The sequence below is a fragment of the Neolamprologus multifasciatus genome, chromosome 1 (genome assembly GCF_963576455.1).
Source record: "Neolamprologus multifasciatus chromosome 1, fNeoMul1.2, whole genome shotgun sequence".
NCBI lineage: Eukaryota > Metazoa > Chordata > Actinopteri > Cichliformes > Cichlidae > Neolamprologus > Neolamprologus multifasciatus.
The window spans coordinates 19,861,153-19,874,013 of record NC_140439.1 but is presented as its reverse complement, the minus strand read 5'-3'; the positions used below and the strand labels follow the sequence as shown (position 1 = coordinate 19,874,013).

At 39.4% G+C, this 12,861-nt stretch overlaps 1 protein-coding gene across 1 annotated transcript; it reads right to left on the bottom strand.

The window, feature by feature from the left end:
- Nucleotides 1-6,592: 6,592 nt before the first annotated feature.
- Nucleotides 6,593-9,560, bottom strand: adma (adrenomedullin a). Its single transcript, XM_085163069.1, has 4 exons — nucleotides 9,412-9,560; nucleotides 8,719-8,821; nucleotides 8,486-8,611; nucleotides 6,593-8,361 (listed from the first exon to the last, which is right to left on the bottom strand). Exons 2-4 carry the CDS (start codon nucleotides 8,811-8,813, stop codon nucleotides 8,088-8,090), a joined length of 495 nt encoding a protein of 164 aa, XP_085019195.1. The 5' UTR covers nucleotides 8,814-8,821; nucleotides 9,412-9,560; the 3' UTR covers nucleotides 6,593-8,087.
- Nucleotides 9,561-12,861: the final 3,301 nt, after the last annotated feature.

Sequence of the window (12,861 nt, the reverse complement as noted above, 5' to 3'; positions counted from 1 at the left end):
AGTACATTTAATCCTAACCTTTGGGTAATAATACCAACATCTACTCATTGTTTAACAAAATTTGAACTGTTTACTTTTATTTAACAAGAGATGTAGGGTTTTTTTTTTTCTTTTTTAAAAAAATATTTCAACCACTTCAGCTTTCTTTTTGGATTCTTCCCCTTTTAAACTTTTACTTGCTATTTTAATCAATTTGGATTCCTTTCAGGTTCCTGCTTCTCTTTCTTATGATTTTCTTAAGCTAACTTTCTCATTCAAAGCTGCTGTGGTCCTAGACGCTGACACCCATTTGGAGCTGCTGAAGCCTACAGCACTCTGTTCTGGTAAAAGCTGTATGATCCAATCATGATCATGCAATCACGGAGAGAGAATGAAAATGTGGTGGAGAGATGTGGAGAGAATAAAAAAATGACATGTGGTTTTGGAGAATTGTTACACCTATGCCTTCTATAGATAGTGAGAGCTGCTATGATGTGGTTTGGACACAGTGGCATTAACAAAAGGACAGCAGGTGGAAGCTGGAAGTGGAAGACTTAGAAGATGCTAAGATGGTAAGATGTTTTTCAGTGGGAGGGACAGCTCAGGTTGAGCAGTCTGGAGACAAAGTTAGAGACAAGATTGAGGATGTAGCGAAGAAGGACATGCAGACGGTAGGTGTGACAGATGATCTGCTGTAGTGACCCATAAACAGAGCAGCCAGAAGAAGATAAAGAAGAAGAAGAAGCTTACACCATAGCAACCTCACAACCATTTAACCTGTTGCGATAACCTTCAGTCACTCATAGCCTTATCTGAACGTGTTGTCATCTCAAGTTGGATTCTAAAGAAGGTACGCGCAGATTCAGTGATACCTTAAGAGATGCTGTCTGCAGTTTAGGAGTCTACCATATCTTTCTATTTAAAGGAGCCTGTGGCATCATGTTGGCAGTGCTACTAGTACTGAGAATGTGTTAAAACTGGCCGTCAACAAAGGGAGGGTTTCAGTCAAAGTTAGACATAGCCTGCTGCTCTTTTACACTATTCTGCTTTCTGTCCATTGGGAACACATGCTCTCTGATACAAACACACAGCTGTGTGTCACCTACTGTACGTTGTGCACACACGGAAATGGTGAGAGGAAAAGAGACTCCTGCTTGCATAACCATCAGAGTCCTTTTTAGTCATTAATTCAGTCTTATGAATGTGCTGGAAAAAACTGGACCCCTCCTAATATTTCACATTTTCATAAGTCAATATCCTCCATCACTACTCAGTAGATATTAAAACAATAGACAGACTGATCTTTTTGGCAGTACATTAAAATAATTTTCACATTATACAATTCTGATGCTGTTGCACACGTGTTTATTAAATAACAGCAATTGAAAACAGGTGTGGCACAATTTCTGAGCACCAGAAAAGCCTTGTCCTCAGGTAGACAACGTTTATAGGCTAGTGACTTTAACTTCTAATGTTATGAAAGTATTTGAAAAGATCATAACTCAAAGGTTATGTAAAGAGGTTGAGCCATTTTTGGTTAAGTATCAGTTTGCTTATATCTACAATAGCATCAATATTCTATTAATTCATTTGTTTTTCTGTCAATTAAACCCATAAATGAACAGCTTGTGGCAGAATGACAGATATGTTTGTTGAGACGATTTTTGAGGTTAAATGGGTCTTTTCTTTATTATTTATTTATTCTAACATCAGCGTGCCCTTGTCTCGATTTGTGTTGATGTCATTTGATAAAACAGTTACCTGATCTAGGGTTATTTTCTCTTATGGGAGGCTTATGTAGTCAGACTGATCCCCTGTATGAACTGTGAGTTCAAAGCAAAGATGATGATCATATCAGTTTGCTAGGTTTTTAAAATAAAAAAGCAACAGATACATATGCATGTAATATATTCATATTATGATTAGGAGTCTATATTATATACTACACCACTGCATATTTAAATTTTTAATGGAGGCTTTACTGATTCATTGTTTTATCTTTTAAAGTAGATTGATGTTTGTTTCCTTACATTAATAAAAACTAATTGTATTTATAATTTTAAGATATTTAGCAAATTACTATGAATATGCCTGCAGCTAACTTCCACTGTACCGCTGCACTGTGATCAATCTGTCGCTTAAATTACAAATGTTTGCAATCTATCTGTGACTCCTCAGTGCAGGAAAACATTTTGTTCTAGATCATAATAACCTTTCCGTGTGTCTGGAAACACTGGATCAAATGTCCGAGAGTGGTGTTGGTCTGCAGGCAGCATTATTAGATGCTAATGTGAAGAGTATTGTAATGGTTCTCGCACTGGACTGTGCTAATGTGGATCTGTGCACCCTCGTATTTGTGAGTCTGATTTAAAAGCACTATAATGTGGAAACATGTATCATCTCCTACTACTTGTGTAAGTCCCCTAGGAGGTTTCAGGAGGCCATTAACTGAGCACTCGCACACCTATCTCAGATTCAGCTCGCTATGTTCTTCTGTCTTTATCGTTCCTTTTTTTTAAAAAAAATGTTTCTCAGACACCTCACTGCTGTGGCTGGCTGAGTCCCCAAATTGGTTCTTTGTCAACGCCACATCTGACAGAGAGGTCAATGACACAAGAGAAAGCCATTAACCACATTGCAGAGAGATAGACATGAGCGAGGGGTGGGGGGGAAAGAAAAGGACTCACTCTTCCCTAAGCTGGGATTTGAGTGCTGTTTTAAAAGAGGTGTGTCTTCTCTTGTCATCTTTCTCAGTGGCCAGGGTAAGGAAAACAGTACAGATATAAAAAAAAAAAAAAACAAAGCACTCAACTACTAATATCAAGCTGCTCTTCTTTCAGCAATTCTATAACACTTGTCAGATAGACTTTCCCGTAAGTCTGTGTTCTATTTATGCATCAGTGGTTTAGATATGGATACACATAAACTTGTTACGAGTGACAAATGATCGCATACAATGTAACAAATCTGTATAGAACTAATCTGTATCTATATGACGGGGAGAAAAATGGATACAAATGTGAAGACCTAGCAGGAAAAATTAAAGTGATTTTTGCCGTTCAGTCTTTATAATGGTGGCCATCTCAGCTACTAGACTAGTATGTCAAATAAGTCCACTCACCTCTTCAGGCTCTGCTGTGTCTGAAGTGAGTTGAAACTGTGCTCAAGGTCTCTCAGAAACATCTAAGTCATGCTGTGCTCTTGTTGCTGAGAAAGTATTTGATTTCTCACCCACCAGCCAGCAGCACACATCACTCCATCCTTAACTCTTTCATGGCCAAATCTTAGTGCGAGGATATGAGCTAAAACCGAATCCTGAAGTCTGCCATTAATGGACCTTCCACAACTTTATGAGGCAGGTTAATTTTAGTAGTAATTGCATTCACAGCAGATCAGTATATGAATTGTTAGGTTTTCCCCCAAATGTCTCGCTCCTTTTTTAGAGGCAGAGATGTCCTCTTGTGGTTGATTTGTTGCACTGCAGGATATTTTGCTGAGAAGTGGCATGGCACACACATCACATCAGCAGTTCTCAAACTTTTCATAGCATGTCTAACTTCAAGAAGCTAGGAAAAGGGTGCCTACAATCGCAAACTCAGTCTTTTCTCCAATCACTGATGAAAAGTGTGACCTACACCACAATTGAGAACCACTGCCTTAGATAAACACATGGACCTACAAAGAAAGTAATGGTTTTCACTAAAGGGGGTATTTTTTAAAGCCTGAAATCTCATTTTCTTAATAAATTTACATAGCATCCATCCAAAGATCATCCAAGAAAGAGTCTTCTGGTTGTTATCGTGTACGAATTTTGGCCTCAGGTTCTTGTGTTTACCTGACAGTAGTGGCAAACAGTGTCCTTTTCTGCTGCTATATCCCGTCTGCTCCACGGTTTGACATGTTATCTGTTCAGAGCTGCCCTTTTGCTTACCTTCTTTGTATTGAGTGGTTGTTTGAGTTATTGCTCCCATTCTATCACCTTAACCTCCTAAAACCCGAACTCTTTCATGGCATGCATTTTTAATTTCTCTTTGCTATTGTGACTTTATAGTGTTTTGTCAAACACTATAAAGTCACATGGTAAATGGGCTGTATTTGTATATTTGGGGTCCCTAAGGACCCCAAAGCGCTTTACTAATGGGTGGCTGTAGCTCAGGTGGCAGAGCAGGTCAGCCACTAATCAGAAGGTCGGTGGTTTGATCCCAGGCTGCCTCCTCGCTGCATGCCAAATATCCTTGGGCAAGATACTAACCCCATGTTTGCCTACTGGTGATGGTCAGAGGGACCGGTGGCGCCTGTGTCCGGCAGCCTCACCTCTGTCAGTGCGCCCCAGGGCAGCTGTGGCTACAATGTAGCTTGCCATCGCCAGTGTGTGAATGTGTGTGTGAATGACTGAATGTAGTGTAAAGCGCTTTGGGGTCCTTAAGGACTAGAAAAGCGCTATACAAATGCAGGCCATTTACCATTTACCATTTTACACAACCAGTTATCCACACACATATTTACACACTGGTGATGGCAAGCTACATTGTAGCCACAGCCACCCTGGGGTGCACTGACAGAGGCGATGCTGGCGGACACTGGCGCCACCAGGCCCTCTGACCAGCACCAGTAGGCAACGGGTGAAGTGTCTTGCCCAAGGACACAACGACCGAGACTGTCGGAGCTGGTGCTTGAACCGGCAACCTTCCAATTACAAGTCGAACTCCCAACTCTTGAGCCATGATCACCCCAGTAATGACGTGCAAAACTCTTTATTTGGTGTCTGAACACCGCAGCATATTTCTTGAGTACAAAATCAAAATGAGAAACAACAATTGTGCAGCTTTGAGCAAAATGGCTCATTTGAAAGCGATTTGAAAGAGCAAAACTTAGTATCGTGGTCTGACAACCCAATATGTGATGTCCCCATATGTGGACGCCAGTTCCTAGGAGGTTAAACTCTCGCCGTGCATCTCTGGAACCAACAAGGTATTTTCACCCAGAGAACTGTCGCTCACTGGATATTTTCTCTTTTTCAGAACGTTCTCTGTAAATGGTTGTGTGGGAAGATCCCAGAAGATCACCAACAATCATGTTAGGTTTAAAGTCACTTTAATCACATTTCTTCCTCATTCTGATGTTCAGTTTGAACTTCAGCAAGTTTTTGTGACCATGTCTACAAAAATGCATTGAGTTGCTGTTATTTGACAGGCTGTTTAGATATTTGCATTAAGAAGCAGTTGAATTGGTGTATTTGATAAAGTGGACAGTGGCTGTAAGTGAATACTGCACAACTCCTCACATCGCCTCACAAGAGGACTCAGATTTACTGGTGTAACCACAAACGGGTCCAGTCCCAGATTTAGACTGATAGTGGTGGAGATTATGAGGATAATCCTCTCAGCTCAGGTTGTCAAGGTACTTTTAGAGTCGGCTTCAGAGGCCTAGCTCTTAGTCTTGGGCCTGTATCTTTTTGATTGACATTATTATTATCAGATGTGTTCGCCTGTCCCCTCTCCTCTCGGCAGTGCCTCAAACAATGAAAGTATGTGGATCTCATTGTTACCATAATTCTTTTCTGCATTTTCCAGATGAAAGTCAGTTGGATTTTGGTATTAAATTTCAAATGGTGAGTGGATCTTAGCTGACAACAAGCAGGACCTAAAATAATTCTCATGATAGCTCTTTGAGTTTAATAGCAACACCTGGAGTTTAGTCTGCAGTAAGCTGTGAAATGTGTGTAAGGTTTTATACCAGCTGGTCTAGACTCATCAGTTTGCTGATGCCATCACCATGCCACAGTCAGACTGGTGACGCCAGTGACAAAACGTCTCTGGCGTCACCAGCTGATTGGCTTACTGAAGGAGTGACACCGTTACATGGTTAGAATTCTATTCTTAGAGTGATTTTGCAGTGATGAGAAACACTTTACAGTTTTACTTCCTGCAGGTTTTTTCTTTTGTCTTGGAATTTAATTCCCAGACAAAGTGTAAGTAAATTAATATTTAAGAAATCCATCATTTGATTTACCACTAGATGGCACATTTGCTTTGCTTCAGTTTTATTGCACTATGTGTGGCTCTTTTGCTATTCTGTAATTTGTGGTTCACATTTTGTCTTTAGTTACTGTTCTATATTACTTATTAAATGTATCAATTGGCTACACTTCAAAAATAGAAAACAAATCTAAATCGTTCAAATGAAAACTTTTTACAACAAAAACTATATTAATAAAAAAAAACTGTGAATGCTCACAATCAGGATAGGCAGAACTTAAATTTCTAATCTAATAATATAAAAAAGGAAGCTTCTCACCCAATACTGTTAATTAATAATTTCATTCAGCTGACTAACCTAAGTAAATAAATAATACCAATTTAAATTGTGCCATAATATTGCAGTTATGGCCATCAAATATCTCTAGATGGCAATAGAGGACACATAACACCGCAGTGATCCTCACTTTGTTTCTACCTGCACTTTCAACAGCTGTAATATGGATTTCCACTAAATTAAAAGGAGTAGCAATAATCTTTGAGCTGATATGAAAGACCCATCTTTTATTCCCTCTGTGATTTAAATGAGTGTTAAAAAGTGCACATTTCATTGTTGTGAATACTTTTGAATATATTAAATGGTTTATGAGGGGTGAAAATGGGACATCTGAATGATTTAAATCGGGTTTGGTCTTTGTTGTGCTGGAACGGGAACGTTTTGATCGGTGCTGTGTTTGAGTAGCTTTTGGGATGATATGGAAAGAATGTTAAACCGGAACCCCCCGCATCAGCCGACTTGTGTCCCAAACATCTTCCATTGAACACAGATGTAGCCAAAGCCTCAGCCTCCTCCAGTGGCTTCAGGGCTGCTCTGTGGTGTCAAGAGAGCCAGCAAATGTGAGCTGAACCTAGCAGGAATGTGCCTGGCAACCTGTCTGCCCTTTTTTTTTTTGAGTGGGATCATAAATAGGGGGATGCAGCAAGAGAAGGGAGGGGGGCTCTAATGAGAACCTTTAAACACTTAACAGAGTCCAGGTGCTCTTTGTTTTGCTGTAACAGTGTGCCCTTAGACAATAGAGTGCCACTTTGAATTCACGCGAGCCAGGAGCACAAAGAAAGGAGAGCCAAACAAGGTTTAGATTTTGTATGCAAAATGTTTATTGAATGACATTATTGCTGCGACACAAATAAAATAGAACACATTTACAAATATATAATATACCTCTAAAACAGATATCCTATTACCACAGTTTGCAAGAGTAATGACAAATAGCTACAATGCCCATATATATTTCTTCCTGTACAAAAATAGCTCTATCTGTATAAGTACTTTACTGTAACTTCTATGTAATATTTAAATAAAGTAATTCATATATACACATACCTGCAATAAAAACAAATATAGATTGCACTTGTGTTTTTTTTTTTTTTACAAACAATAACATTTCAAGTATATTTCAGTCCATTAAGAACTGGCACATATATCACATAATCTAAGGCATTTTTCCCTTATACAGTGTCCAAAACTTGATATAAACTGATAGCTTTAGAGCTGTGGAGCCTATCTTCGTGTTTGGCATTGTGGTGAAGATGTCTTTTCCTGATGATTCATTTGACTTTAAGTCCAAATGGAAAAGTGCAGACAAGTACTGACAGTTTCATGGAACACAATGGCACAAATCCTTAAAGGATAGCACTTATCTCTTAAGTCTTAAGTCTTGGCCTTGAGGAATAAATGTGTTAAGTCCCAGAATATTAGAAGAGTCCTCCCCCTTGATCGAGAGGATGAGTCCACTTTGCCAGGTATTAGCACTCTTCCTTTTCCTCTGCCATGCAGAGAGCAGCACCTGTAGTTTGCTCCATGCTGTGCCATCCAGTGTCTATAAGCAGCTGCAGTTTTTCTTTTTTCTTTGAAAGTTGTACATTGCTGAGCTCATTGCAAGGCTCGGGCTTTGGACAAACTCAGCTGCAGCCAGTTTTGCTCTGATTCACTGACTCAGTCCTCCAGCCTGGAACAAATGTGCTGGAGCATACTTGGCTGTAGTTTGAGGCACTTCAAGAATTTTAAAACAGAGCGCACAGGACACTACTCCTTTGCTTTTGTTCCCAACTCCCTTTGCAAAGTGGTGCTCATGTCCGTCTGAGGAGGGCCTCAAGCTTGTGAACTTGTGAGTCAGCCGAGCTCCACACGGGCCTCAGCCTGCCCTTCTCTAGCCTTAGTGAGACTCTGTATGATGGAAGGGAGCGACGCCTCCGGCCATATCCGTGTGGGCTAATCTTGTGGGCAGGGGCATTCCCACCCCTTGACTTGCCCATCTGGTGCAGACGATCTGCCAGGTCGTGCACTGTGCAGGTACCCAGGGAACAGCCTGAAGACCTCTTGGTCCGGACGTGGATGTCAGTGCTGGAGGACAAAGGGAGAGGACATGAGTCTATACTGTTCAATCCTGAACTGTTAATAGCTGACTTTGGATTTCTTGAATTTATATTTACTTTATAATAAGACTGTCAGAATTGCATGATCTTACCTGGAATGTGGCAACAACGTATCCCTGATGTCTTCTGGTCTGACAAGGTGCTCAGCCTCTGCTCTCTTCTCTACTGATATGGTGTCAACATCTCGCCTCAGTTTGCTTCCTAGCCATATGCTTAGCCTGTAAGAGGAAGGGAAAAATGCCATTAGTCCAAGATAGATAATTGAAATGCTGAGTGTCACACCCTGACTCGGGTTCAAATGAAAATCATGCCTCAGTTAACTCACCTCTTTTTCAATTCAGGATTCACTTCAAGTTCCACACAGTGTGCTACTGTTGCCAGCAAACAGCAGCAGATGAAGGACTGGAAGATCAATTTCATTTTGGCTCCTGTTTGGAGAAGGAAAAAAAATCAATAGTTAGTTACTCGTACATTTTTATTAATATTTAACTATACAATTTTCCTGCTCTCCTTCTATCCATAGATAGACTCCTTCATACTGTAATAAGTGTGCTTGCTTACACAAGAGTCCAAAAGCCAAGTTATTTGCACATGTCATTCATTTATTTAGAAAGTTAAGCTAAGGTCAGATCTTGCTGGGCTAAGTAAACCTACAACCATGCTTTGGGCCCCTGGCCAGTACTGTGAAGGACACAGTCTCCCATTAAGCAGGCAAAAATAGTTCACAAACAAATGTAATTCAACGCAGTCACCTGATTAAATAGAACAAAACAGCAAAATTATGTGCAATAATGTGATAAACAGCACATGGTATGCTGCCCCTGTTGGATGCTTTGCACCTTAAAGGCAACTCCTTAACAGACGCACACATTAAGACCTGAACTGCTTATATAACCAGACAGATAACCTGTTCTTGTCTCTACACTTGTGCCCTGACCTCAAAAAAGCAAGGATAAAGCCATCAGCTAGTGGCATAACAAATCTAAGCAATGTCTATTTTAAAGGCAAGTGCACATACCTTAGTCTCTGTTCTTTAGTTGGATGAGAAAGCTCTTCTTCTTCTAGAATCAGCTGGGAAAGAGTACTCCACAGGTTTCTTGAGATTGCTTCTAGTTCTGTAAGGCAGCTGTGTCACTCTGCTAATAGCTCCTACACACCAGACGGAGAGCCTTTTATACAAAAATTGTAGGAGGGGCTAATGAGTGACACACTCAGTCTCTCATCCTTTCCCCCCCACCCCATCCAGTACACTACTGCTGCGCTGTTGTTCATGTACTACAGCAGTTAAAACTTCAGGAATGCATTTGAAAAAGCATTAAACATGAAGCATTAAAGGAAATTTAAGAGTTGCTGTCATTGTGTTCTTCTTTCATGCTTTCAGTGAGTCACAGCACTAGTTTTTTTCCATTCTTTTTCTTTTTCTTTTTGCACCTCAGCATGACTCTTAAAAATAAAATAATGTTTGTTTGTTTTTTTATTTAAGTGTGTGTATAACCAAATGGGTAGTCATTATTTATCTAAGTCAAACAGTGCACTCACTGTGCCAGTAAGCGTACAACATGTTCGCGTCAGACAGCTGCTTTCTATAGTGGGTGTTAATCACAGAAAGAAAAGACCTTTTCCTTTGTGGTTGTAATATTTGAACTTTAGTTGTAATATTTGGACTTTACGGTCACACGGCTATAGTTTTTGTTAATGCTCTTTTCAGTCCATCTGGCTAATTCTTTGAAGTGAAATTTAAGGAATGCTTCATCGGACTCCTTTTCAGGGCACTCCCTGATGTGCTGAACTTCCACGTTAGCTTGAAAATGTACTGGATGATGAATTTGAGACGTTGAAAGAGACACTGAACATAATAAGGGATTAAATAATACACGTATTCCCAACTATAAACAGAGTATTCTCTATGTTTTTGTTTGTACGAGGCAAATATTTGACTATGGGCTTACCACAAATTTATGTGGATAAATGTGAAATGGAATTTTACAATTAACTAGAAATAAAGTTACAAAAGAATTGTCACGTGTGAACAATATTAACTCAGTGTGCCAGTGTGAGTGAGTAATCTCACCTCACTTTTCACCTTAGGAATGCAAGTTCACACAGGTGATACCAACATGTCTCATCAGTTTGAACTTTATTATATTTATATCTTTTTCATTATAACTCAAAATTTGCATGTTGCTTTTACACGAAAACACGGGAAGATGTTTTAGATTTCCACAGCGTGGAAAATCAAAACTGTCTGTGGGATTCGTGAGACAGATGCTTATTACGAGCCCCTTAGGGAGGATGAAAATAAATAAATAAATCACATAAAATTGCATAAAAAATAACCAGCTGGGGAGACTAAAACTTTGTTTATCTCATCTCACTGAGCCACGGCTAGTGAAGATCTAGTGTGTGTCTGTATTTGAGATGAGCACAAAGAGGTTATATGCACCCAAGAATGACCCTGTGTGTGAAATGCTGTAAATACCAACTTTTCTCTTTTTTCAGAAGAGAAATTCCAGTACAGAAATTTCCACAAGGCACTGGATATGGTGTAAATTAACATTGCAGAGAAGGTCCAAGTATTTCTTTCAGTTTTGATACTTGTTTCACTTTCAATTATGGGGAAGAAAAGCTCAAACTGAATTAAAGGCGATGTAACGCTTGAAATTCCCCTGTAGCGCACCAGCATCCTGTAATTCCTATATCATTATAATTAAAAACTTTCTTGAGTTTATTTATAACTCAGACAACCTCATTCTTTGGTGTCATATTTCAAACTAAAAAAAAATACATAAATGCCAAACACATGTGTTGTAAACCAGCGAATGTTTTGCAAGCACTTTGCAATGATAATTGCCTCCAGCGGACAAATAATTCCCCTACCAGAGTTTACAACAAGAGATGGTGCAATCATGACAACAAAACTCCTCTAGTGCTTTTTGGCTCCTTATATAGCAATCTTTTGAAAGTCCTTTGTGATGTTGTCCTGGTAAAATGACCCGACAGTTTTTGTACAACCTTACAGTTTAATACATGAGTAGGTCTGTGTGTCAGAAAAGCCTAGCAACAGTTGTCATGTTTGGGAGGAGAGGGAAAAAAAGAGGCTGTCAGCCCCCAAAGCACAAATTGCAAAGATAAGTCGTAATTATTACCTTGAAATATCCATTGTGCTGTGTGGGGTCTTTTTACTTAATGATCATTCTTGTGCTGTGATAAACACTTTATAAAAAAGGAGTTTTAATATGTTCTGCCACAGGTTCAACTCTTTGACTACCTGTGTCCTTTTTCTAGCAGATGAACAGCACGAGGTGAAAAAAAAGGAGAAGAGAGAGAAAATTGCTTGCTGTGTTCCTGCTATTGTTGACAGCAAAGGTGGTGGTGGTGGATGCCTGTCTCTCTCACGCATATATTACTCATCGACACGTGCTACTTGGCTTGGCCTTTTCTCTTTTTTTTTTCATGGATACTAAATATGTTGCACAAACACGATATTTGACCCCTTTTTTACACAAAAACAAATAAAAAAATTAATGTTACATTAAATTTGTAAGTCTATGGAATAGTCCCTGCATGGGGATTTTTAATTTTTGAAGTTGGCGTTGGAGTTCGTAGCATAAAAAGTAAAAATAAATCAGAAAATCCCCAGTTTTAGCTTCAGACAGAGCTGACTAGTGGCCAATGTGCACTTAAGGTTAAGGGTTTGTACACACTCCACTGGTTAAGAGATGTTACATCACAATCAGCATGCTAAAAAAAAGAGCATAGCATGGATAATAAAACAGCATGTGGTGATATAGTAACATGGAAACTTCTGCTGACTAAAAATCTGATGCAAATATTTTACATTACTAAGTGAAAGTGAGTGCGTGTGTTTCTTTTTTTTTAATTGTTTGTATTTTAGCGCAGTACTACTGTATATATCTTGTCTCTTCTGTTTGCCATTTATTTTATTCCTGATGTCTTTACTATTTTTTTTCCTGCACGGTTGGCTGGAGCACCCATAAATGCGTTGTACATGTGCAATGACACTAAAGGGCTATTCTATTCTATTCTATTTACAGAGTCTCTAGCAAATCCAAGAGTGGCCTAGATAAAATTCCCTATTAGAATTGCTTGGTTTCTTTTCTGTTATACTGTATATTACTTACAATTGTGCCTTGAGCTGACTAATGCTGTGATTTGAGGCCGTTCAAATAAAAATAATTTTCCTAAACTTCACACAGTTATAGCAAAATATAGTATTCTTTTGGTTTTGGTGGCTGTAGGTTTGGCTGCCCTCGATTTATAAAAAGAAACAGTGCTTGAGGGCCAAAACGAGCCTCTACTGGAGCACAGAGCTGTATTTGTAAACTCGAGAGGGCCCACGCCCATGGATGTATCCCGCTCCTGCACGCAAGCGCAGTGACACTCCTTCTGTCAAACATGGCTGTGCTTTGGAAGAAGGAAAAATGCTGAATTGTGTTGGTAAATCTCG